Source organism: Melospiza georgiana, chromosome 3 (genome assembly GCF_028018845.1).
Source record: "Melospiza georgiana isolate bMelGeo1 chromosome 3, bMelGeo1.pri, whole genome shotgun sequence".
Taxonomy (NCBI): Eukaryota; Metazoa; Chordata; class Aves; order Passeriformes; family Passerellidae; genus Melospiza; species Melospiza georgiana.
This window is the reverse complement of record NC_080432.1, coordinates 31,957,537-31,981,564: the sequence shown is the minus strand read 5'-3', so window position 1 is coordinate 31,981,564 and position 24,028 is coordinate 31,957,537. Positions and strand designations below refer to the sequence as shown.

The following is a 24,028-nucleotide window of genomic DNA, read 5'->3' as shown; positions in this document are numbered from 1 at the left end:
TACTTGTTGTTTGCCCTTTATAAAAGCAAAGTCATTACTGCAGGTAGCAAAACAGTTTCAAGGTGCAGAAGCTCCATCTTCAGCATGGTGTGAATTCTGAATTAGCATTGCACAGATTCAGTGGTCCTGCACTGTTCAGAAACTATTGATGCTTTAGCATTGCTGAGAAATGGATGTCCGGGAGCTTTTACAGGAATTCACCAAAAATTGATCTGGGGAGGAGGAGGTTGTGTGTCTACTCAATTTACCCATAAAGGTCTATAAATGTTTGATTATTCTTAAAAATACACAACTGGAATGTAACCGTGATGCTAATCTAAGGTCACATGTGAACTTGGTCATGAAACAAAACCCTTTGCCTTTTCAGAAGGTTCAGTGGAAAAAAATATAGGTCATGCTGTGAGACAGTAGATTAAGTACTTAGGAGAGCTTCCCGCTTTACAGGCGCTGTTTTTCCATGACTAATTTTGCCCTAGATTGCCACTGGTTTTCTCTGCTCCGTGTAACCAGAGATGTAGCAATGTTCCATAAAAGACACATAGCTTTTCCAGAGGACAGAGCTGACAAATTTTAATTCAGCTTTCCCATGAAACATGGCGCTGCCAATTTAATGTTTATATTTCAAAGCAGCTTGCAAATGATGTTCTGTCCAGTGGCTGCCAGCAGTGTGAAAGTGCCCTGATTCCTAAACACTGTGCCCTCTTTTTGCCTTGCTGGAAGACAAGCTGTGACCCACCTCATGCTCTCCATAGCAAATACACCTGGGACTTCCTCAAGGACACAGTCTGAGTGTAAAAGGTGTAGGTCCACGTAAGTGCAGCATTTGGCTTTCCAAATCTGCTGCCCCAGCAGGAGTAAGACAGGAAGATCAAAGAAAGCAGTTCTGAGAAAGGTCTCATGTTTTATTGGCAAGCAGCGTCTTCTTAGTCTGGGATCAGTGAGGTGGTGCCTACCCAACCTCAGTGTCTGGTTCTGGGCTCCCTCAACAGCTGCCTTATGCTGGACCTGTTTACTATCAGTTACTCCTTAGGTAAGAGTGGAATAAGCTGCATTTCAGATCCAAATGTTCCCAACTTCCATGTGGGAGGGGACTGGTGTGGCATTTTATCAGCACAGCTTTAACTTTAGAAATACAAAAGTTTTTAAATGCCACATCAAACTTCCCAGCTTGAGGCAAGGATACGGGTGCCTCAAATCTCCAGGGACCTCATGAATTCAATTGTAATTTGTTGGCAGCATCTCTGGGAGTTATTTGGGATGGGTGGAGGGTGAGCAGTGAGGTTACTACATGGTTCAGCTAGTCAGGGTTGGGAGGTTTTTTGCATTTCTTGCTTTGAGGTATATCAACATTTCCAAAACTAGTGCATTTCTTTTCACACAGTCCAGTTTAAAAATATTAAACTGTATATAAATCAGTGAAAATACAATAAACAGTCATTCCTGGTCCACTGAATGAATGGCATTGCTGGGAACCAAGTGGGGTTATTATGCCATATGGTAGTGGATGATGCTAAAACTCTATGAACTGTTTAGACATGAGGTTTTGGTATCTGGTGTCATACACCTGAGGGTACCTTCGACCTGTTCATCTCAGAACATGTTATGATTCCCCTGCCACCGTGCAAATGGAGATACTAAATCTCAGCTGAGAGATGTATTCTGTGAGGCTTTTGATAGTTGAGTTCTGGAAAGGGAAGCAAGCTTGCAAGATACAAACCAAGACCGTGGGGGAAAGGTCTGCCTCTCTTGGGAAGATAGGGAAAAATTATCTACCTCAGAGCTTGTCATTTATTGGGATAGAGCTCTTCTCCTGTAGTGACAGTCCTGAGACTTAGCTCACACCTTCCACCCTTCAGGGACACGCCCACCCTGTTCTTTACATAGCTCTTTCTGGAGCTGTGAAGGCGGTGAATCACCATCCTTGGGGCAGGTAAGAATGTGAAGTGCAGGATTTACTTTCTGAATGTTACACACACGTCTTGGGGAGATGCGGATTCAAGGCTTTGTTTCTTAGACTTTTCTTACTAAAGAGGAAAGGTTTAGTCTGTCCCCTTGTTGCATCTGCCTGTCCAAACTTTCATATGCATATCAAATCTTGATAAATACACCAACTGGTTTAATAAATTGTATCTATCCTCCCTGTAAAATTTTGTGTTTCTTGATGTGCCCTAGCAGAGGAACACCGCTTAGCAGAGGCAGCTGTTACACTGCAGCACCCCAGCCGCGGAGGTGGGGCTATCACAGCCTCCCCCAGCATCTGGGCAAAGGCACTGAGAAACTTCATCACTTTCGCCTTGCCCAGGGGCATTCGAACGCAGCCCAGGACGCAGAAGAGGCTGTTCATCCGTGGCTTTAGTAGGAACACCTATAACTGAGGGATGTCCAAGAAGCTTGGCCTTTTTCTCTGACGAGGGAAGAGCGTTACCTGCCGTGGGCCGGGGCCGTGCGTGCGGTGCCACGGCAGGATCTTCCGAGGGTCTCGCCGGCCCTCGCAGAGCCGCGGCCGAAGCAGCTCGGGGGCTGTGCCGCCCCGACAGCGCTCGCCTGTCCCCGCTGAGCTGACGAACTCCAGTCGCGGGCTCAGCAGCGGCTCCCGGCTCCCCGCACCGGAGCGGCGGAAGGGCCGGGGTCCGCAGCCGGGGCTCCGCCAGCCCACGCCCGCCTGCCCCGGGCCGGGGCGCCTCTTCCCGCGGCCGGCCCGCCCCGGGGAGAGGGCAGCGGCCGCCTCCGGCCACACCTGTGGCGCAGCGGCGGAGGAAGCGGCCGAAGTCGGCGCAGACGGGTCGGCGCCCGAAGGCACCATGACGGTGGGTGCGCGGCTGGGCGCCAAGGTGAGGGGCAGATTCTCCCGCCGCGGGGCCGGCGACGACCAGGTGTCCATCCTGTCCGGCGAGGAGGAGGAGGCGGCGGCGGGGGCCGGGAACAGCGCGGGGGCCCCGCGGCCGGCAGCGCTGCAGCAGGAGGAGGAGGAGGAGGAGGAGGGCGCCGGTTGCAGGAAGGTGCGCTTCGCCGTCCTGCCCGGCCCCTACGAGCCGCTGCGCCCGCCGCGGGCTCCCGGCAAGCGGCCCTACGGGAAGCGCCTGAAGAAGTACGGAAAGGTGAGGACACAGCGCGCCCTGGACGGGGACCCTCGGCACGGGGACCCCGGCACGGGGCCTGCGGTACCGGCAGTTCCACGGGGCTCTCGGAATGCCCCTTGTCCCGCAGGCGGTTCGGAGCCAGCGCCTGCTCTGGACCTGCTCGGGAAGGAGCTGGGGCGGGGGGGCGGACGCCGACCGTCGCCTGGATCAAAGAGCACAAAATCTGTCTGTTCGAAGTGAAAATGACACTAAGCTGATCCATGTGACGGGGACGGGTGCTGTCTCGCTTGGTTCTGCGTTCCTCGGCGTCATAATTTTAAAACTATTTCTTAAAACTTCCAGTTAATTGGCCTGCATTTTTTGCCTTCTACTGAAGTGCCCGAAAGAAATGGTCAAAAGCCCTGCAGGACATTCCTTGGCCAAGGTGACCCTTTGAAATCACTGCTGTGATTTACAGGGGAAAAAAAAGCAGTTTGTTCTTCATCTGTAACAACAATTTTGGATCAAAATTGTTCTTTTGCTTTCCTGTGTGGGAAATCACAAGTCCTACAGTCTGGTGGTTTGGTTTTTCTCCCACCGGATGATGGGTGCCTTTGGTTACAAAACTGCCATGTGGAAGAATTCTATTGTTTTCTCTTGTTCATGTCGCTTAAGTACACCTCAGGTATGTCTTGGATGTTCGTAGCAAAAAATAGTTTCTGTGTTATCAGGAGAAACCTGTCTGTTGTCAGGAATCCTTTCCTGCTGCTGACATTACAGATGTCAGCATGAGATATGATTTTCTACTGCATTCTATTAAAAACCCCATTATTTTTGGTAAAGATATGCTTGCTATGTCTGACATGTAGAAAATGCTATTAAGCCTGGCAAAGTTACATTTGAAATTCAGTTTACAGATGTCAACATTGTCAGGAACTGCCTCTCAAATCCTACTGTTTCATAAAGAAATTACCAGAATATTTTTCTTTCATGAATAATTTGATTGAGTTTCCAGCGCTGTGTTTTCCAGGTCCCATGCAGTAGGAAGCTGTCTCAAGCCTGTAGGCCTGATCTGTACAGTGCAGTCTTGTGAGAATGGTTGCAGCAGGTCATGACTTTGCTGGTGGCGCTGTTGCTGTTGGCTTTTAATGGTGTTTAGAGCACAGGCCAGTTCTTGGGCACTGTGTTGATCAGATGACATTCCCACAGGGAAGGGTTGCCAGTTTGGCTCTGGCACAAAGAACAACCCAACAAAGAACAGGTGAGGTCTGGGTGAGTGAAGGGCAGGAAGGGGGAAAGAAGACTCCAGCGTGACATAGTGAGGCAGGGGCAGATGTGGGAAGGGAAGGCCCTGCATCTCCTCCTCCAGCCTCAGGATCTGCCCCCAGGCTCCAGCCACCTTTTTATTTTGGCATCTTAACTCATTTTGAGTAAGACTCCATGGGAGTAAAACCAGCAAAGTTTAACCTGTTTTTGCATCATGACAGCTGAAGGTTTTTATGTGCTAGAACCTCTGTAATCCAGCTTTAAGAAATCATAAGAATATAATAGATATTGACTGGATTTCACTGATTTAAAAATACTTACTCAGATTTGGTTTTTTCCATGTTATAAGAGGTCATTTTAATCTAGTCCTACGCAACCATAAGGAGTTACTAACAATTAATTCTGATCTTCCTCCAAATCTGACTACATTGTATTAATTCCCCAGCTGAGAGCAGCCACGTGAGCAAAAACTATCAAAAATGAAATTAAAATTAGATTAAGGTTTTCAGTTAAATAATCCATGGCAAGTTTATCTCTAGTGCAGTATGTAGGTGACTTCCTGAATGTGTACTGATGTGGACCAAAACTTTCTTATTTTGACAAAAAGCAGTGACATTTCCTTAAAAATATTCTCAGTGATTACTGCCCTCTTGTTTACCTCCAGTAATAAGGCACATTATGAACTTCTAGGATTGCTAACATAGTTAGAACATGTAATGTGGGAATTATGTACTTCTAGAAACTAGGGTGAATTTAAACTAATTTTATTCTTGAACAGAATCACATGTAAAAGCCTGGCTTCCTGTGGAGGCTGCATCCGTTCAGTTTAACTATACCCTGTGGGTGTGTAGGCCTATGTAAAAATAGATGGTAAAATGTTTTTCCACCCTTCAACCCTTGTTAGCTATGGGAGGATTTCATTTTCTGGGGCTGTGACACTGGCTGTTGGAATGATTTTATGTGAAGGTATTTTCTTTCACCTTGTCTTTTTTTTATCCCTTTTTCTCATCTCTCTCCCCAGAATGTCGGGAAGGTTCTGCAGAAGGGTTGTCACTACTTGGTGGTTGGCCTGCAAGGATTAGCAGCAGCCTATTCTGCTCCCTTTGGAGTGTCAGCACACGTGGCATCCTTCGTCCGCTAGCGCAGCTCCCTGTGCCCCACGGGAGAGGACACAAGGCCATTGCTGCCTTCTCAGGATTAAATTTGAGACTTGGATCTGAAAAACCTCTTGGACCAACACCCCTGAGCCCCTGCACCAGGCCCTTCCCAAGACTGAGTGCTCTTCTCTGAAAAAAATTCTGGTGCTCTGTAAAATCAGATCAAGTCAAAGAAGTATAAGGATGAGAAAATAATCTTTGAATAATTGAACTGAAGTTTGTTTTCAGGCTTGAGTTGGTTTTCCAGAGCTTCCTGCTGTGTGGAAGGGAGCCAAGGATGGATGGAAAAGCAAGTAGATGAGGGAGAGAGAAATGAAGGACAACAGAGGATGGCAGAGCTGCTGGAGAGGTGGAGATGAGTTTGAATAGTGAGAGAAATTGTCAGAGCAGTGGAGGGAACAGATAGCAGAGAATTAGGAAAAGATAGTCTTTGGTTTTCTGAGATTCTGAGTTTGTTGTGGTTTTTCACCTGAGAGGGTTAAGATTATGAGTGTACTTAAAAATATACTTGGACATAAATGGAATGTGGCCTGAGACACGGAGACCTTTGCTGCACCATGGTTGTGCATTTCAAACCCTGGACATAACAAGCCTTTAAATAATCATGAGAAAGATGTAAAACTACAGAAAGAAAACAAGGTGTGTATTTGTGATTTTGGGGCATTAAAGGCTCACTGTGATTAACATTTTAAACTTTTCCTCTGCTACTATGAAATCTGCATGTATTTTTTTACTGGGAGTGGAGTTTATATGTGATATACTTGATTCTGGAAGCTGAGCATTTTACACCTAATTCTGTGGTGTTCACCAGGGCAAAAACAAATGTTTGCCAGCTGCATCTGAGAAAAAAAATATACATACAGCATTTGGTATAAGAATGGACAGGTGTGATGTATGAGAATGGGGCCAAATAACCTGCCAGCTCCATCATAATTTCTGCACCTGGAAGCTGTAAGCAGAGGATGTCAATACCAGATAGCTCAGCTCAGTGCTGCAGATGCAGCAGCTTCCATGTCACACCTCCAGGGACATAAACTATACATTGATGACACAGGAACAAGGTGGTTTATGTGCCTTAAAAATTTTGTGGTTGTTTTTTTTTGGTTTTTGGTTTTTTCTGTCAGTCTTTTGTGGTGGTCGTAACTGACTGCCCTGCTAGCACTTTCTCTGTCTATTATGTATCTTTCTAGTTTTGATGGTGTTTTTGTAATCAAGGAGTTGACTTAACTGGAAAAAAATGCTGTTCACTTGCTTTCTTTGCCTTTTCAGAACAAAGGAGTTTGTATGTCTTGGCAAACCACACTGTATTTCTTTTAAATGTAGCAAATGAATCAGATGGAGGGGGGAGGGGGCGGGGTGTTATGCTCTTTTCTAACTGGACTGTAAATAAAAGCCATGAGATCCATGTCTGCTTTTACCTACACTCCTAAGTAAGCTCACAAAAGAGGAGTTTCTCAGCAGCAACCCAGCCAGCGAGGGGAAGCTGCAGTGTAAACTTCCCCACGTTGCTTTGCCTGTGGCCTCAGGGCCCTGGTAGGACATGATTGTAGCCCAGACCGTGTGGAAATGCTCAGGAACAGCAAGGTGTGGAGATGAGGCTGCAGAGGATCTAAGGCTGCAGAAGCTGGGGTAGGAACAGCCACAAGAGGATTTTGCTCATTGATTTCATACCTTCAGTTGTTTCTCTTGAGCTTTTTTGTGGGAACAGACTGTAGGAATCACATATCCTCTGAACAGAGAGACATACCTGTGCCAGGATTTTCCTGGGAAGCTGTGAGAAGCTGTGGGAAACTTAGAGAAAAGAATTAAAACAATTATTATCTCTCTTTCTGTAACCATTGTTTATAGATACAATTCTCCAGAGTGTGCTATTCATAATTCGCCAATGGTGTGAGAGGTTTTTACTTTGAGACCAATCAAGTCTCACCTTAGCAAGCCACATTACAAAAGGACCTGCTACTTTCATTAAGCTGGCCTTCAGCCTTCTGATTCCCCTTCTGAAGGATGGAGTCCTTCATTCCGTCTCTGCCTCGACAGCGTCAGACAGACCTGTCCCTCTTGTCTGCCCCACCAGCATGCCATAGGGCTGTTATACTGCAATAAGAACAAGGCTGTCCTAACACCCACATGCCACACCAGCCTGCAGAGTTTAAGATTAACTTTACATTTTGTTACACCCCTCCATGTTTTACAGTGCTCTTACAGCATAAATCATTAGACCTTTTTTCAAACTACTTAAGCCATGTAGGAAGAGATTTGTGTCTCCATTTTTCTGTGTGGAGTGAGTGTCCCATCTATTTGTCTCTTTGCCCCCTGACTAGTAAGGCTGCTCCCTCATTGCAACACACAGAGTCCAGCCCGTTCAGACTTTCCACAAAGGTAAACATGAACCTTAGCTCCTGAACTGCTCAGCACAGTGGACTTTTGCCTGCTGACATCCAGTCTCTGCTCACCTGGTGGAACTTTAAGGGAATAACCTGGTTGCTATCCATACAGAACCTGAATGACATGTCCATGGTTCTTCTGTGTGAGCCTGAGAAAAGAAAAGCCTCAGGCATATTGGTGAGTCAGCTTTGGCTGGCCAATGTTTCTAAAATAGACCAAAAACTAAGAAAGAGGACAAAGAAAGGAAAATAAGTGAGTAACCTGTGCTGCTGCAATAAACCAGCTAATGATTCACTTTCCTCCCTCGAACTGATGGTTCTCATTGAGGTTACCAATCAGTGCTCTTTATCAGTTCTCCTTGAGCAGTAATTCACTCCTCAGCTCCTGAAGGGAATTTGTGAGGCCAAGCCTTGGCCTCAGGGTTTGCTACTCTCTTCATTAGGCCAGCTCACGAAGCAGTGTCTAGAAAATCTGAATCCAGAGGGTGAGGTTCATTTTTCAGCTGGGTGGATGGCAGAGGCTGTACTGCCTGTCAGTCATGGCAGCATCTCTGTTGGGCCAGGTTTGGCTTGGCTATGGTGCAAACCGGTGGAACAGGGCAGGTCCTGCAGCTCTGTGGCTGAATGTTGTCTCAGTGACATGAGAGATGAGGAAATGTTTCTTGGCCCCCTCAACATCAACTGGCAGGTCAGCTGCTCGGCCAGCAAAATAGGCTGCCTCCACCTGAAGTAGAGCTGCCATGCTGAAAGTCTGCATGTGAGATGAAGGAGAGCAAGACGATGGTGATGGGGAGGAGGCTGGGATTGGTGAGGAACCTGGGTTCCCAGCCCTGGCAGGTGCCAAGCCATGAGGGCAGCGTGGGACTGAATCTTGGCTTTGTCACAGGGGTTGTGTATTCTTGGCAAAGTGGTCCTTGGAGAAGCCACCCCAGCAGGGACAGCTTTCAACCCACAGATGCACACAGGCTCTCTTATTAAAGCAGGCTTGTCTGCAGCTGAACTCCTGGTGCCTCTGAGGAACAAAATAGATGTTTGACTTGCTCATAAACAATGTGAGATGTGGTGGATACCATGGTGAGTACATGGGGAAGATTTGATTTGATGTTTGAGCTGGACAAAATATGTTCCTCCCTTCAGCCCCTTGCATGAAACCTCTACCCATGGCTTCATTTGCCAGGTTTGTCTCCAGTGGTGTGCTGCTGTCCTATCTGGTTCTCTTCAGATTCCCTTTCACTGTGCTTTATGAAAAATGGCAGGATAAATAGGTTTGGGAAGGTGAATACATGCAAGAGTGGCAAGAAATACGTAGTGAACTTGTCCATGCTTTTCTCAGCAACAAACTCCACTAACCAGACAGCCTGGCAAGTCACTTTTACTTTAAATTCCTGCCTATTCCTGGTGAGTGCCCAATGAGTCACAGGAGCAGAAAAAAAGCATATTTCTGCTGGTTTTGCCAGAGTATTTAATTACTCCTCTGGCTTACTGTAGGCTCTGAGGAAATAGCAGAGGACTCAGGGCTATTGTCCTTTGTCCTGTAACATTTGCAGCAAGGAAGCACTCTTGCACAGCATGCTGTGGAAGTGCAGTGACTGAGGAGAGCATTACAGCACTTTGAGATCTTTGCCCCTCCCAGGTCAAGGATCACTTCAGGGATTAATGTCCTTTCTGATCTCTGCCTGTCTGTAAGACCGGGAAAGGGGAAGGTTTTGTTTTGGGGTGCAGTAAAACCAATTGTCTCTCTTTCTCTATCCTAAGTGCCTTGTTAGTTGAACACTAGCCTCTTCTGAGACAAAACTGATCCTAAAATATGCACAAAGTTGCTGCAGTTACCTGTACAGAGTGTGCTTTGGAAATCCTTGTTTCTTCAAGGAAAAGTAGAGACCCTGAAGAACTTGTAGATTAATGGAGATAATTAAATTAAGAGAAGATAAAGGAATAAAATCCTTCCCTTTTTTCTCCTTTTAGAAAGCAGTATTAGGGTGCCAGGCCTGTTTTGGGGTGAAGTCTAGACCGGGCTCAGAGAGGGCAGTGCACTTTTCTGAATCCTGCAACGTGCACGAAGAGAGATGCAGAGCTCTGGACTTGTTCACCTGGAGGAGGGAAGACTTAGGAGAAACTTGACAACAGCTTTTCAATACATAAGAAAGGGTTTCCAACATGATGGAGCCAGGCTCCTTACTGAAGTCTGCAGCCAGACAGCAAGAGGTCATGGTCATAAATCCAAACTGTGCAGTTGTCAGCCAGAAACAAGTCAGGGAAAGCAGTAATATGATCATTAACCATGAGAAGAGGTTACTTCAGGAGCCTGAAGTCTGTCTGTGGAGTGTCTCAAGACACGACTGTACAAAGTGGGAAGCAACCCAGTGCGAATGCAGCATTCACCCAGCTGTGAGCGGGATGCTGGAGGAGAGACCTCCTGGGCTTCTTCCAGTCTGGATGAGGTTGTGAGTGGGATTCTGCCATGGTTACCAAAAAGCTTTTAATTTACCTACTGTATGGAAATGTCTGAGCTCCTCACCCTCGCTAGAAGCACTGACGCGAGGAATAAAGCTTTGCTCCTGGTAACAAGAAGCGGCTGGCGAGGGTGGCAGCGCTGCCTGAGGAGCAGCTCAGCTTCCACCACTACTTCCCCTTCCCTGTGTTCTGCTGGCTGAAAGCCTGTTGTCCTTTACTGCCATCTCCTGGGAAAAAACCCACGGATTTCCAGCCTCGTCAGCCTGGCCCGTTGTTCTGCCTCAGGGATTTCCTGCCTTTCCCTAGGCTGGCCTCCCTGTTTGTCCAGAGCCATCCTCAGGATGTGGGGTCTCAGCAGTGTAACCTCCACCTCTGTACACCAGTGTTTCTTACCCAGTGGAATCCTGAGCCTTCTCTGTCCAAGTGTTTCAAATGTAAAGCCATAGGAACATTGTTCTTGTCTCGGGGTTTTTTTTCCCTTCAACACTTAAAAATGTATTGTACTTTGCCCCGAAGTTCTTGCTGCTTCTCAAAAAGATTCCTTAAGGAAGATTCACTGAAGGCGAGGGAATGAGCCACAGCCACTTATTGTTTCTAAATCTCATCTTTTTCTGAGATGAGGAATTTTGAAGTGCAGGTTGGCAGACTGGAATGAGACATCCCCCTCCCCCCAGGAGTGCCTTGGACCCCAGCTCCAGCAAACCACAAGTAGTTGCCTCCTCATGCTTTCTGTATTCCTGTTTCTGCTTCCTGTAAAGGACTCCTTGCTCCTTCCTTTCCTGGGACACTGAACTAGCATCAGATTGTTTTTTCAGCTGTGCCTGAATTAGGGTGGGGACTTTCCTGTCCTTGGTGAATCCCATCCTGCCCCGTGATGGCTGATAAACCAGAGCTGCAGAAGTGTTAATGTTTGTGCTGCAGAACAAATACCTTGCTCCCCTCAAATTCTCTCCTTTGGTCCTTACCTGTGCTCCCAGGTGACACACAGCTCTACCCTGACTCCTCAGACACCTGTAGCTGCTGATGGATGTTATATTCAGATGGAAAATAGCATTTACAGAACACTGGGAGAACTCATAATGTCAACAGCCTCTGTTAATACTGGGCCAAACATTTGCCAGGAAAAACTATCTCTGTGCTGTCCTGATGCATTTAGAGAGACTGTAGTTTGGCTTTTGACTGGAAGAAAAAGAGAATTTTCAATTCATCTTCCTATATGTCTGGAGTTACAGCTGATAGCTACCAAAGTAGCTGATCAACCCACCCAGGTTTTAGGTATAAATAATTCTCCGCAGAGGAAAACCTCATCAAAATGAGAGATCCTTTTATTTCTTTGCTCTGGCTCCATTAAAAGGCATCTATTTTTAATGACTCTACTTATAACTCTACCATCACCAATTACTCACCTGAGATTTTTCCACACATGAATTTCAATGAGCTCATTTCTAGTGCATGATTCACTGAACTTTGATATCCTGCAAGATTTTAAGAGGAAACAGCAATGCTTTTATCCTCCCCTCCTCTCTGTGAAGGTATTTTTGAAATTATTGTCTGTTCTAAGTTTGGAAAAAGGATATAAAGGATATAATTTGTGTGTGTGTGAGTATAATGTGATTTTTATCATATCGTGTTGAAATCAGCATACTTTGAGACATTATCCCCTCATCCCTGCCTTTTGCTGATTTATCAGAGAGTCACTGAAAAAACAATTGCCATAGCCCTGATGTGTGCATTTAATTCCTTTACTGAGACAAGCCCAGGCTACATTTAGCTCTATCCTAACACAATGACATCTAATTGAGGCCAGTATTTTGCTGTCTTTGTCACTGTTTTTTCCATAAGGTCCATCAAAACCTCTCCCCTCAATGTGGTAATATATACCTTTTGCAAAGTACAGCACTGTGTACATAATGAAGACCTAGAAGATCCACAGCTGCTGGTCTTTTTTGTAGTGGAAACAAATAAAATTGTTCCACTCTTTCTTCACCATTTATCTTAGTCCTCTGATTGAGCTGCTGCTACAAGAGTGTCTAGGTTTGTCTCTAGAATTATCTCGAATTGCCCACTACATCTGAAGGCATATATGCCTTTTACATTCTCCATAAAATTTTTTCTACCTGAATATTTGTCCTCTGCTACTGAGTTAACACCATGCTTTTTAAAGATATGTCAGCATCATCACTTTCATGACTGAGGGAGCCCAGCCCCAGTTTGCTGCAAGATTGACACTGTGAATTTTTCATATGATCAGACACATTTTAAGGAAACCTGAAACAAGATCCTGGTGCAGAGAATTTCAACACAACTGTCCTGAACTTCGATGATGTTATCAGCGATTGAAAACATGGTCATTTGCTTTTAAGGGCAGGAATACTGTGCCTGCTCTGGCTACAACAAACACAGCTCTGTCACACAAGAGGCTCTGTTTGGATTGCAACAAAACCAGTACCTATTTTGTCTGAGTGGCTCTATTCACACTGCTTAACAGGGCAAGGAGCTGACGGCTCCTAGGTAAGAACCAGTGTGCCTGGGATGGAGGATGAAACAAACCTGCTGGCCAGACTGTTTGGAGATACCTGGTGCATGAGGGAAGAGGGCTTTCCTCAAAGCCTGCAGACTCAGACCTGAAACATTTAGCCACAATTAGCTGTCCACAGCTATTTCTGATTTTATGATCTGTGTTTCAAAGCAGAAGAGAGATTATACAGATGCTGCTGCCTTCTGTTATTTCCTTAAGCTCCTTCTCACCATACTCTTCAAAAAGAGTTAGGGCTGAATGTAACAGAAGGGCTGGTCTAAATAAAATCTCTCTGAGCTCCTTAGGTCAGTAGATCTAGGGAATGAAAGCTTAAAGTCCTTCTTGGATTTTGAAATATTTTTTTCTCTAAATTAACACCGGAATGTTAGCCAAAGTGAGTTATTTCTGAATTCAGTTAACAAGTCCTTTGAACTAAAAGAACTGCTTATTTACATTGCTGTACTGCCCATAATGTGCAGCTAGGAAAGAGCTGTAGCTTCTCACAACCATCAAGGTCTGTACTTCTCCAAATTCTCATGCTGGTAGAGTATATACATGCTTCACACCTATTTTCTCTGGCACCCAGATGAAGCAAGCAAGCAATAAATCACCCATTTTTTTCAGAAAAAATTCTCTCAAAATTCTGCTAAATTCTCTTATTTTGATGCCTCACACACAGAAGTTCAGAGAGCAAAATCATTCTGCACTTTGTAGTTTGCGCAGTGGAGAATACTGTGCTCAAGAAACCACAGGAGTTAGTTCTTAATTTTTGCCTTAAGCTTGTGAAAATAAGCATTAATGTTTGTCAGGAGTGGCCAGCATAAATAGTAGTTTGTTTGTTTTTTTCATTTATTTCATGTGATGCATTGCTTTCCTAGTTAAATTCTAAAACCAGTTTTTGTTTTTCTCTCTTTAGTATTTTGTTAGTATGTTTTGGTTCCTGCTTGCAAGCACTGCTTATCAGACATTAGACAGTTGCTGCAGTTTTGTTGAACATTTGCTAACACATAAGATGCCTGGTTCCCCTTATAGCATTTTTCTGCTCATGTGGGTGCAGATGCAGATTAAAGACCTCTGTGTGAATTCAATTAAATTCAACAAAATATAGACTTCGTGTTAAGTCAGAAGATTAATGGTTACCAAAGAGTGCAAGGGCTCTCAGCCCGCTCAGCAGGGTTGGTTCCCCTCTTGTGTCTGTGGAGGAGTCAGAAAAGCAATCACAAGTAATTATTTTTGACTCAGTGGGTCAATGATTTGAAGATGGTGGGGCAGGTCTGGTTTTACCAGACCAAGCAGTTTAACACCTATGATTTACCTGGAGCAATGTGGGGATCCCAGGCATGTGGAGGACAGGGTGTCCCAGTAAAGTAGCATAAGATGGGCTTTCAAGTGACATGGAAGGTGAGCAGTCAGCAGGCTTTCTCTGCACATCCTCCACACAATCCAACAGCAGCACAAGGCTCTGCTGATCAATACTTAATTTCCAGAACTGAGCTTGTTCAGGGGGCAAACTCAAAATAAACACAAGTTCTGTTTATCTTTAATGTTTTGGTGTACTTGTAGAAGGAGAAAGGTCCCAAAACACATGACTGGAATCAGGGCATGGTTTGAACAGCAAAGTGGTGAACAACAGGGCAAAGGCTCTCTTGTCTTTTTGTCGTTGTCCCTCCTTCTTGTCTTTTCACAAAGCTAATGTGACCAGGGACCTTTATCCCAACATTAATAAGAAACATGTGAATAACAAGGTGCAACTACCCAAAATGGCTGGGAGACCACAAAAGTAATTCAGAGCATCCTGATGAGGAATGTACACATTCCTTCTGTACCACCCCTACTCAGGTGGACTGCTGGTGTCCCAGCGCTGCTGCCTGCCCAGCACCCCTCATCTGAAAGAAGCAGGCAAAGTCATCTGCAACAAAACCAGAGAAGGTTTAATTCCCTTCTCTGTGCTCAGGCAGCTGTCTGTCTCTTTGCACTATTTGTGTCATGATTTCCTGCCCACAGTCATATCCTGGTCCTTTTAATAAAGGACTCCTCTGTCGACTCCCTTCTTGCCCATGAGGAAAATCAGATTTCGGGGGGTCACACCAATAGGGAGAGATCTGCTGTCACTGACTTTGCTTCTGACATCCATCACATTGTCTTCATCCACCAGCAGGTTTTCACAAATCCCAACATACTTCTTACAATCTGTGGTGATTCCCACTCACAGGAACATTTTCTGATCCTGGTCATGATCAAGTGATTCTTGAGGTCAGTGTGAGGAACTCTCCTGGCTTGATTGCTCACACGTACCCATTATCAAAAAGGTTCATAACAGCCTCACCTTCAACATCCCTCTCCACCAGGATGCTGCTGATGGCATATTTCCATTGTGGCTGGGCTGTCTGGATCTCCCCAGAAATGCCCAACACTGAGCTTCCCCATCTTCTGTATTCTGGGACGTTGCTCTCAGCAGACTTATCATAAAAAACTCAGTTTGTGAGTTTGGCCATCAGATCCCAAAGCTCTTGCTTTGCCTGTGAGAACAGACCTGCGGCAACAGTGCCATTTGTTGCCCCAGCCCGTATTTGATGTCATATTTGCCTTGCAGCTGGGTATCCCACAAAGCAACTTCCCTGAGACCCTGCCAACGAGCAGCAAGCTCTCGGAAGGCTCTCAGGAGTTTGGTACCAGGCAGCTGCGGCGTGCAGATGTCCCAAGGCGGCCGCATAGCACTGGACACCCCATTTGCTGCCCTCCACGCCTTCATCCACCTGTTCCCCTCTTCCCCGAGACAAAGCCAACGCGAATTTGATGCACTTGTGCATTCCCACACAGACCACGCTTCCTGTAGCGCTGCTTTCACTAAAAGCCCGCGCATCAGACGGACACATCATTCCCCGGTACTTTGCCAAGCCGGACGCTCAGCCGTGTATTTTCCCGCTGCACCGCCCCCTTTCACGCACCGAAGGTCGCGGCTCCGCGCTGCGCCCGGCCTGCAGCAGCGCCGGGGCGGGTGGCAGGCCCCGAAGGCCGGCCGGGGCGGCGTGAGGGGCGGTGTGAGGGGGCCGGGCTGTGCCGCTCCCGCCCACGGCCGCTCCGGGCGCGCAGCGGGGCCCAGTCGCCATGAGCGGCCTGTGGAGCGCGGCGGGCCCGGCGCGGCAGGGCTGGCTCTGGGGGGCGGCGGCGCTGCTGACCCTGGGCGCCCTGCTCGGGGCCTGGCGCTGGGCCGGCCCGCGCCGCCGCCGCCGCCTGCAGCGGGTCGGGACGGTGCTCCGGCTCTTCGTGTACCCGGTGAAGTCGTGCCGGGGGGTGTCGGTGCGGCGGGCGCAGGTGACGCCGATGGGGCTGCGCAGCGGAGAGATGCGGGACAGGTAGGCCGGCCGGGGCCTGGAGCCTCGCGTGGCTCCGCGGCTGTCGGGTGTTTGTTTCCCTGAGGGCCTGGGAAGGAGCACCTGCCCGGCATTCACGCTGTTGGGCGCCTTTGTGCCCCGTCCCCCGCAGGTTCTGGCTCGTGATCAGGGAGGACGGGCACATGGTGACAGCTCGCCAGGAGCCGCGCCTCGTCCTTATCTCTGCCACCTGTGAAAACGGGCACTTGGTCTTGGAGGCCGGGGACATGGAGAAGATAAGCGTGCCTGTAAAGCTCTCCAAGAAAAATCCCGTCCACAACTGCAGGTACTGAAGGAGGATTTTTCTTTCCCCCTTCCCTCTCTCTCAGTGCTGTCTTTTGCATGTGCTTTTCTTTTCAGGTTTTTGCTAGGAAAATATTCCTTGCATAAACTTGTTTGTATTCTACTGGCAGTGGCTTTTTGACCCCCATGGACTTTGTTTCCAGTAGAAATCTTTAACCTCCTTTAAGATACTGAGCTATTTTGTATGTGAAGTCTGAGCTGAAGAGTCTCACTCATCTCTGGCTAAAGTTTGACAGCACTAAAATCTGAAGGAAGGTTTCCTTAACAGTTAGGAACACTTAATTAATAACATATGTGTACATATCAGTTGTGGTAAGTAATCGCATAATTTCAAACTGTCGTTCATTTTCTGAAATTAGTTACCTCTCAGTTATTTCTCAGTAGAAATCATTTGGTGCAGCAGTCTCATGCAAATGCAAGTGCAGGCCCCTTTTCCCTCAAAGTAGGGGGAGCAGGTAGGTTACTGTCACTGATGGGGCAGTCAGCTCTGGGCACATTTACACTGTTTCAGAGCTCACTCTTTCACCAGCTGGTATTGTCTGGTCATGTGCATGTTCTTTAGCTTTCAAAACACAGTGGCCACAAGGAGGTTGCCCTTTGGGAATTATTCATTTTCTTTATATTGCACTATTAAAACATGGTTTTTACCTTTGAATAAGAAGCTTCACTGAACCATGATGTTTCCAGCTAACTTGCTGATGTGTTGTGACTCTCCAGGGTGTTTGGACAGGATATCCAAGGCAGAGACTGTGGTGATGAAGTTGCTCAATGGCTCACCACCTTCCTGAACTCCGAGCCCTGTCGACTGGTGCACTTTGAGCCCTCCATGGTGCCAAGAAAGTCAAAAGACACAATAGCTCTTTTCCGAAACACAGATGAGGTAAATAAACACTCTTTCTCAGAAGTATGTCCTTTTAACCATTTCCACCCACCCACCAGAAACTGCCCATTTTATCTTTGGTGATTGAACCCAGTTTAGCAAGGTGTGTAGTTGTGTAATAAAACCATGTGAGTGTTCTTTTCAGTAGAGGTGACTTCCTTAATTTTTACTTCAAATTGGTTTTAAACTATTGACCATTCACAGCTAAAGAGTCTGAAACTGATACTTGAAGAGGAACTATTACATTGCAGAATACAATACCCTTTTGTGTCTCAGTGAATAGAAAAAAGTTACATCTTTAATGATGTTTTGATGGTGCAATCTGTGTTGCATAGAAAGATTACGCTCCCTATCTCTTGTTAAGTCTGGGAGTATACTGATACAAGTTGTGTTACTTTGTATTTTGTTCAAAGGCATGATGTTTAAACAGGCTGGTTACAGTTGTGGCCCTATGAATTAAAATTAAAAGGAAGTTTCAGAGGTTTTGCCTCTTTCTGTGGAAGAGGCTTGAAGGTATGTTATTAAAGAAATGTCATGGAAAGGTATGAAAAGGAGATGCTGTGCTCAGACATCCTTATATCATTTTAGCCACTGCTGCCCTTCTTTTTTTCTTGACAATTCTCTCAGGTGAAGATACTTTGAATTGTATCAAATGTAAGGTTTTTAAACAAATTAAACTTGTGAGTACCTTGCTTTAGCGATGTTATTATTTGTAGGGCATGCTTGTTGCTGCTCAAAGAGAGGAAGGTATATTCAATTATAGACCTCTGTAGATATGCATTTGTTATGTAAGGGCACTGAGACCAATACAGACACAATGTTTCAGCAATAGAGACGTCAGATTAGGAGGGCTGATGTTCCGTAATCATAGCAAGAAAGAAAAGGCAGAATTTTTGGATAGGTATTTCGATGCTCACCATCTTGTGGTTGAAAGGCACTTACAAAAATGAAGCAAGACTAATGTAAGAGAAAGGCAGGAGAGTTATATACTAAAATTGTTACCAAAATGTCTTTTTTTTTAATGCCCCCACCTCTGTGGAACTCCACTTCTTGGAGATTTAGAGGTTTTTAAATACTGTTCATTTACCTTATTTGCTTATATGGCCCTCCCACTGCCCAGGCATCCTAGACTGATTAATGGACAGCTGTAATTGAGTATGGGCTGTTCTGGATGTAGAACTCCCTCTGGTGTTGTGATAAGGCAGTTTGAGCACACAAAAATTGCCATGGTGACTGAAATAGGGAAGAGCCTGTTGTTTTCCTTGTTAACCTACTTTCAGGAAAATCAAAACTTGAACAGAGCAGCCTAAAAGGCCACTGGTTCCAATATCTGTCTTTTGCTGTGCACTGACTTTCCTCCCATACTCTTACAGCAACCTTAGGATTTGGTGGTGTTTGTTTCTGTAGGTCGCGTATCCTGACTGCAGTCCAGTCTTGATCATCTCCGAAGCTTCGATGGATGATCTAAATACCAGGCTGGAAAAGAAAGCTAAGATACAGAACTTCAGGCCAAATATTTTTGTAACAGACTGCAGTGCTTTTGAGGAGGTAAAATAACTGTCTTAAATGTCTTTTTGAAGGCTTGCTTTTGTTTCTTTGTAACTCAGTTGCTTTGTGTGCCAACAAGGGTGAGGAAAGCTCATATGTGATTTTTACAACTGAGTTCCAGAGAGATAAAGCTTCAGCTCACATCAGTGAATGTGAAACATTTTGGAGGTCACAGATCTATGAATGATTATTTCTCAAAATGAAAAAGCTCCTAAAGCCGGAATAGATTTTTATCTCCCAGGAGGATTTGCAATAGAAAGCTTGTGTAGATGATAAGCAAAAACTTACTTCCCCTAAAAATTTCCTTTCTGCAAAACTGTAGATTTACCAGAGGCCACAGACCAGATTATCACCCATACAGCAAGAACAGCAAGAACAAATTGCTTTAGGCTCGGTGCTTCAGACAAGCGTATGTTGGAGAACAGGATTCATTACTTGTGTGTCTCCCTTTTCAGATAGAATCATTAGTGTGTCCTGAATTGGATAAATGCAATGACAGTAGGGTTTTCTTTATAGTACTGTAGTGTAACTATACATATTTTGAAGGTGCTAGTAAAGGTGTCATCTGGAATGGTGCACCTTTTTGTGAATGACTATGCCACTTCTGGAAAAGTAATTGCATGTGCTTGTGTCTAATATGTGCCTAATGTTTACTTCCCTCAGGACACCTGGGAGGATATTCTTATTGGTGATGTGGAAATGAAAGGGACCGTGTGTTGTGGCAGGTAAACATTGGAGACTTTTATTTTACATAGGAACAAAGAGGTTTATGATAAGAAACCCTGACTGCTTTGGCACTGTTTGTCATTGCAGGTGTATTTTAACAACTGTTAATCCAGACACTGGAGTCATTGACAGGAAGGAGCCCTTGGAAACATTGAAAAGGTTATAAAAATACCACTGTTTCTTGGACTGTGGGAGAGGATTTAGGCTAGACCCTCACAAATGTGAGACTAGTGTTTTAAAGGTGGTTTGAAGTGTGTGTGGGACATAATAATGCAGTGTGAAGGTCTGTGTATATTGGCTTCCAGTCTACTTCTTGCAATTCTGTGTGGTAAGAAAATTCAGGATGTTCCCTTCTTTCTTGCAAACTCCATATTCCCTATCTCTGTTATATCTGCTACAGTGAAAGCTTGGGGTAGCAGGTATTTAAGGTATCTAAAGATCTAACTTTGCTTCTTTGACTTTTCTTTATAAAAATATTTTTGTATATATTAAACATGAAGGTGTGAATACAGTCAGGCTTTTTCTCCTCCATATGACCTGCCTGAGTCTTTTTAGCCTAAAATGATGAGCAAGGCAAGGCATCATTATTTGCATGTCCTCTCTTTCATCACGGATATTTTGATGTGTAGTTTTTGTTAGCACTTATTCTAAAGAAGGGCTTTCTCTTTGCAGTTACCGCTTATGTGACCCATCTGAGAAACACATTTACAAAACCAGCCCTCTCTTTGGGAAATACTTTGCTGTTGACAAAACTGGAACAATTCAAATTGGAGACCCTGTGTACAAGATGGTCTGGGAATGAAGGAGTCTTTGATCAGAAGATGCTTTTTCACTTTGATATGCAGATTTTTTTTTTCCATGTACACAGTGGCCAGCATAACTTTTTCTTCTTCCTTGCAATATTTTTTGTGCTTTTTAAGGTGCAGGAGGTTCTTTGACACTGTGAAGTGCCAGTCATTTCAGATCACGTAATCTTCTGGCATACCTGTAGTAACCACATCTTTAGATCTTTAGTTTTCCTGGAGGCTGTGGTAGAAGAAACTGATCCATAACAGGCTTCACAGCACTACTGCATATCACACCTCCTAAAATTTTGTGTCAACCATAATATTGGAATCCAAATTTGTGTGCAAGAGTTTGCATCACATGTTAGATACATTTAGTGCCTATGAAGAACCACAAAAACAGTCATGCCAAGCACAAACTGTATTTGTCTTTACAGATAGAGCTGCCTTTACAAGTGATCATGGAGTGCAGATGGCAGGGCTCTGCTTCCCTCATTTGGTCCTAATCATCTTGCCCTATGTCCAGAGGTAGTTTTTAGCAGTGTTTCTTTCCTTGCAGTTGTTTCCTGAAGATTGCTGCTGTCTCTTGAGATTGGAGCAATATCAGAAAGATTGTGAGCTGACTAAATAGTCAGGTGTAGAGGTGGAGGTGCCAGGTAATGATGTGTAAGGCTGTGGGCTTGTTTAGTTTGTGACCTCGGCTTGACAGTTTGAACTGTCAATTTTTTATCCTGTGAGCAATACAGTGACACTGAGGCTGTAGAGTAGTGATGCATTTGCTAACATAACAGTAGAATTTCCAGTTTGACTAAAAGAACTGGATGTTCACTGTGTCAGAGACTTCATGGGCATTGGAGGGGAAGAAAAGCCTAAGGGAATGATCTGATGTTGAGCCTGCCCTGTTCAAGCTGCTGTCCAGGCCAATGCTGTAGGGCTCATGCACAGCTCCTCTCTGGCTCAGTGAATCCCTTTATGTAGACAGTTAGGCTGCTGAGCAGACGTTTGGGAAGCTGCAGTTTGAGCATGTTAACATCCTTACTGGTTCTGCATTTAAATCTCTGGTTGTCCTCCAGTCCAGCTCCAATACAACCAAAATGTCAGCTGTTTGTAGGAAGCTGACAATTATATTTTCTGCTGCATAAAACAAATAAGGGAGAAAACTAGTTGGATTACATCAATGTTATCTTTAAATTGTAACATTCTTTAAATGTTACATGATTTTTTTTTTAAAGTAGCCTCCAGGCCAAAAGCCAGCCATCTTTCAAATGCTTGTCTGCTTGTTTCTTGTTTATGGATTACTAAATTTGAAAAGTGTTGCTCTAGCCTAAAAGAAGAAGCAAATTAATTGTGAAGAAGGACTAATATGATCCTATCTGATGTTTAGATTCTTCATTTTCTGTTGTAAGTATGAAAAGGGAATTTCAGTGCATGTTCACAACTCAGACCTGTAAAATGAAGAGCCATTGAGCTTTGAGAAAGTGCAGGTGGATGTATGTGGTAAGGCTGAAGCAGTCATGTTGAGGATGTAGTTTTCTATTATTTGTGAACTCAGAGTTGTTCTGAATGCCATTTTGTTGGCAGGGGTGCTCTGTAAGTATTAAGTTTTCCTGGGACAGACAAGTGCCCAGTTTAAAGTGCATGTTGCATATTTGTGTATTGTTATGCCTGATGCAGCAGCCAGTGGGAAGAAATGAAAGAAAAATCTTTTAAAAAGAAAAAGAATTCCGAGGTTCACTCTTAAAAAGCACATGTTGGAAGTTCTTAGTGTTAGAAGCTGAAAGCTTGTGGAATTCCTAATGGTATCATTAAGCACAGGCAGCATGCTGGCCTGCCAAAGCAATTAGTTAAGAGTGTGTCTCTTCGTTAAGTCACAGAAGCAGAAGGAAAAAGAGCTGAATTTTTTTTTGCTTCTGGCCAAACATATTTTTTCCACTGTTGTTCTAGTGGCACATCTTTTACATAACACAAATCATGGTGTAGATCCCATTGCCCCTCGTTAGGCTGCTGTTGATTGGGCTGATTTGGAAATGGGGCTGTCTTTGGAAGAAGAAACTGCCATCTGCATCACTGTTTGGGAGAGGCCATAGATCTAAACTCCTGATTTACTCCTGTTAAGCCTCTTAGCAGAATATGGCTGGAATCCTAAAACTGGTCTGCATGGGGGGGGTGACACTCAAATCAATTATATGGCCATTTTGTAAGGCTGAGAGCATGAGTTAGAACATTGCACTGTAAATATCCTCGTATGGCTGTTGATTTGCTGTAACTGTAGGAATTGTGTTTGATTTTCTTTAAGTAATTTAGAAAATTGACTGAAAATGTGTCAATCATGAGCCACTGTTTTTTAAATTGTGTACTTAATTGTTAATTTTTTAACTCTAGAAGAAGAAAACAAAAGTATAAACTTCTAATGAATTCAGCTTTCTTAAGGCGTAACATTTGTTTGTGAATATTTTTTGTTTTCTGCTTCAGCATTTAATTTTGGCTATTGTTAGCAGGATCTCATAGTTAATACTGACAATTGTCTTTTTTAATCCTACCTCTGAATTCAGAAATATGTGCAGTTAACCAGAGGATATGTGTAAGAGAGCAGAACCATTAGATATAAATAGTCATCATCTCAGTTTTGCATCCCTTATGATCCTAGATAAGTGTGCTGGTTTTGCATTAATTGATATTTGGTAAGGAGGGAAGAAAAAAAAGAAGATGTTTATAGACTTGACTTTTTTTTTCTAGGGACGTATTAAAATAGGGGAAAATGTTTAAAAGTATGAGAGTTTACTCAAGTCAATCCATGTCATATCTCAGAGTGTAATACCAAAAACTTTTTATTACAGCATTTATTGTACCAATAGTTCTTGCAGAGGACTATGTACAAGAATGACAGTTGTTAAAAGCAGAAATTTCTAGGTTGCTTAAGATCTGTGGTGGGTACATTTTCATTCAAGAAAACCTGAGAAAGATCTGCTTCTGCTTTCTGAGGAGAAAAACAGCCTTCCAAAGGCATCACTCTGCTGCTCTGTAAGAAGACAAGAGATTTACAAATCTTGCCTCTACAAATGGCAAAAATTTCAAAAAGGGCTGCCACAGGGTGTTCATTTCTGGTCTATCCTAGCACCTTAAATTGCCTTTTTGTCTTTTAAGATCCATCAGAAATTCCCTGTGCTAGGTAGATGCAGGGCTGAGGACTACACATACAAAGTCTTTTTTTGGGGCAGAAGATTCTAAAAAGTGATGCAGGCATAAAGCCTACATGTGTATCAGCCTTCAGCTGGAAGAGAAATATTATATTTTACATAATCTTCATTGCGTTAATGTTAACAATCTCAACTTAGAATGTCACTGTTACTAGTAATTCTTTGCATTTTAACTGAAGAAATTGGTAAATTCGGTAAGGGTTTCACACACTGGGCATTTTCTGTAAGAAATCTGCTTACTCATCATGACCAGAGAACAGGAATGGTTGGATGGGGAAAGGAAATAAGCAAGGCTTAGATGTGTAGAGGGTGTATGTTAGGGCTGGGGCTGCTCAAGGTGGGACTGTCAACAAAGGCAAGGTGCTGGGTGCTTCCAT

General features: G+C 44.5%; 2 protein-coding genes across 2 annotated transcripts; both read left to right on the top strand.

The window, feature by feature from the left end:
• Positions 1 to 2,801: 2,801 nt before the first annotated feature.
• C3H1orf115 (chromosome 3 C1orf115 homolog) lies at positions 2,802 to 6,887 on the top strand. Its single transcript, XM_058020682.1, has 2 exons — positions 2,802 to 3,098; positions 5,347 to 6,887. Exons 1-2 carry the CDS (start codon positions 2,802 to 2,804, stop codon positions 5,464 to 5,466), a joined length of 417 nt encoding a protein of 138 aa, XP_057876665.1. The 3' UTR covers positions 5,467 to 6,887.
• Positions 6,888 to 15,946: 9,059 nt separating this feature from the next.
• Positions 15,947 to 22,878, top strand: MTARC2 (mitochondrial amidoxime reducing component 2). Its single transcript, XM_058020313.1, has 7 exons — positions 15,947 to 16,194; positions 16,325 to 16,498; positions 17,233 to 17,395; positions 18,803 to 18,943; positions 19,607 to 19,668; positions 19,757 to 19,828; positions 20,342 to 22,878. Exons 1-7 carry the CDS (start codon positions 15,947 to 15,949, stop codon positions 20,469 to 20,471), a joined length of 990 nt encoding a protein of 329 aa, XP_057876296.1. The 3' UTR covers positions 20,472 to 22,878.
• Positions 22,879 to 24,028: the final 1,150 nt, after the last annotated feature.

What these genes read in the sequence shown, in the direction of transcription:
- C3H1orf115 (XM_058020682.1), top strand. Translation starts at nt 2,802, where the DNA reads ATGACGGTGGGTGCGCGGCTGGGCGCCAAGGTGAGGGGCAGATTCTCC. An exon ending in GCCTGAAGAAGTACGGAAAG is followed by an intron (nt 3,099 to 5,346) that starts GTGAGGACACAG and finishes CTCTCTCCCCAG; the next exon opens with AATGTCGGGAAGGTTCTGCA.
- MTARC2 (XM_058020313.1), top strand. Translation starts at nt 15,947, where the DNA reads ATGAGCGGCCTGTGGAGCGCGGCGGGCCCGGCGCGGCAGGGCTGGCTC. An exon ending in ACTGCAGTGCTTTTGAGGAG is followed by an intron (nt 18,944 to 19,606) that starts GTAAAATAACTG and finishes TACTTCCCTCAG; the next exon opens with GACACCTGGGAGGATATTCT. An exon ending in CCCTTGGAAACATTGAAAAG is followed by an intron (nt 19,829 to 20,341) that starts GTTATAAAAATA and finishes TTCTCTTTGCAG; the next exon opens with TTACCGCTTATGTGACCCAT.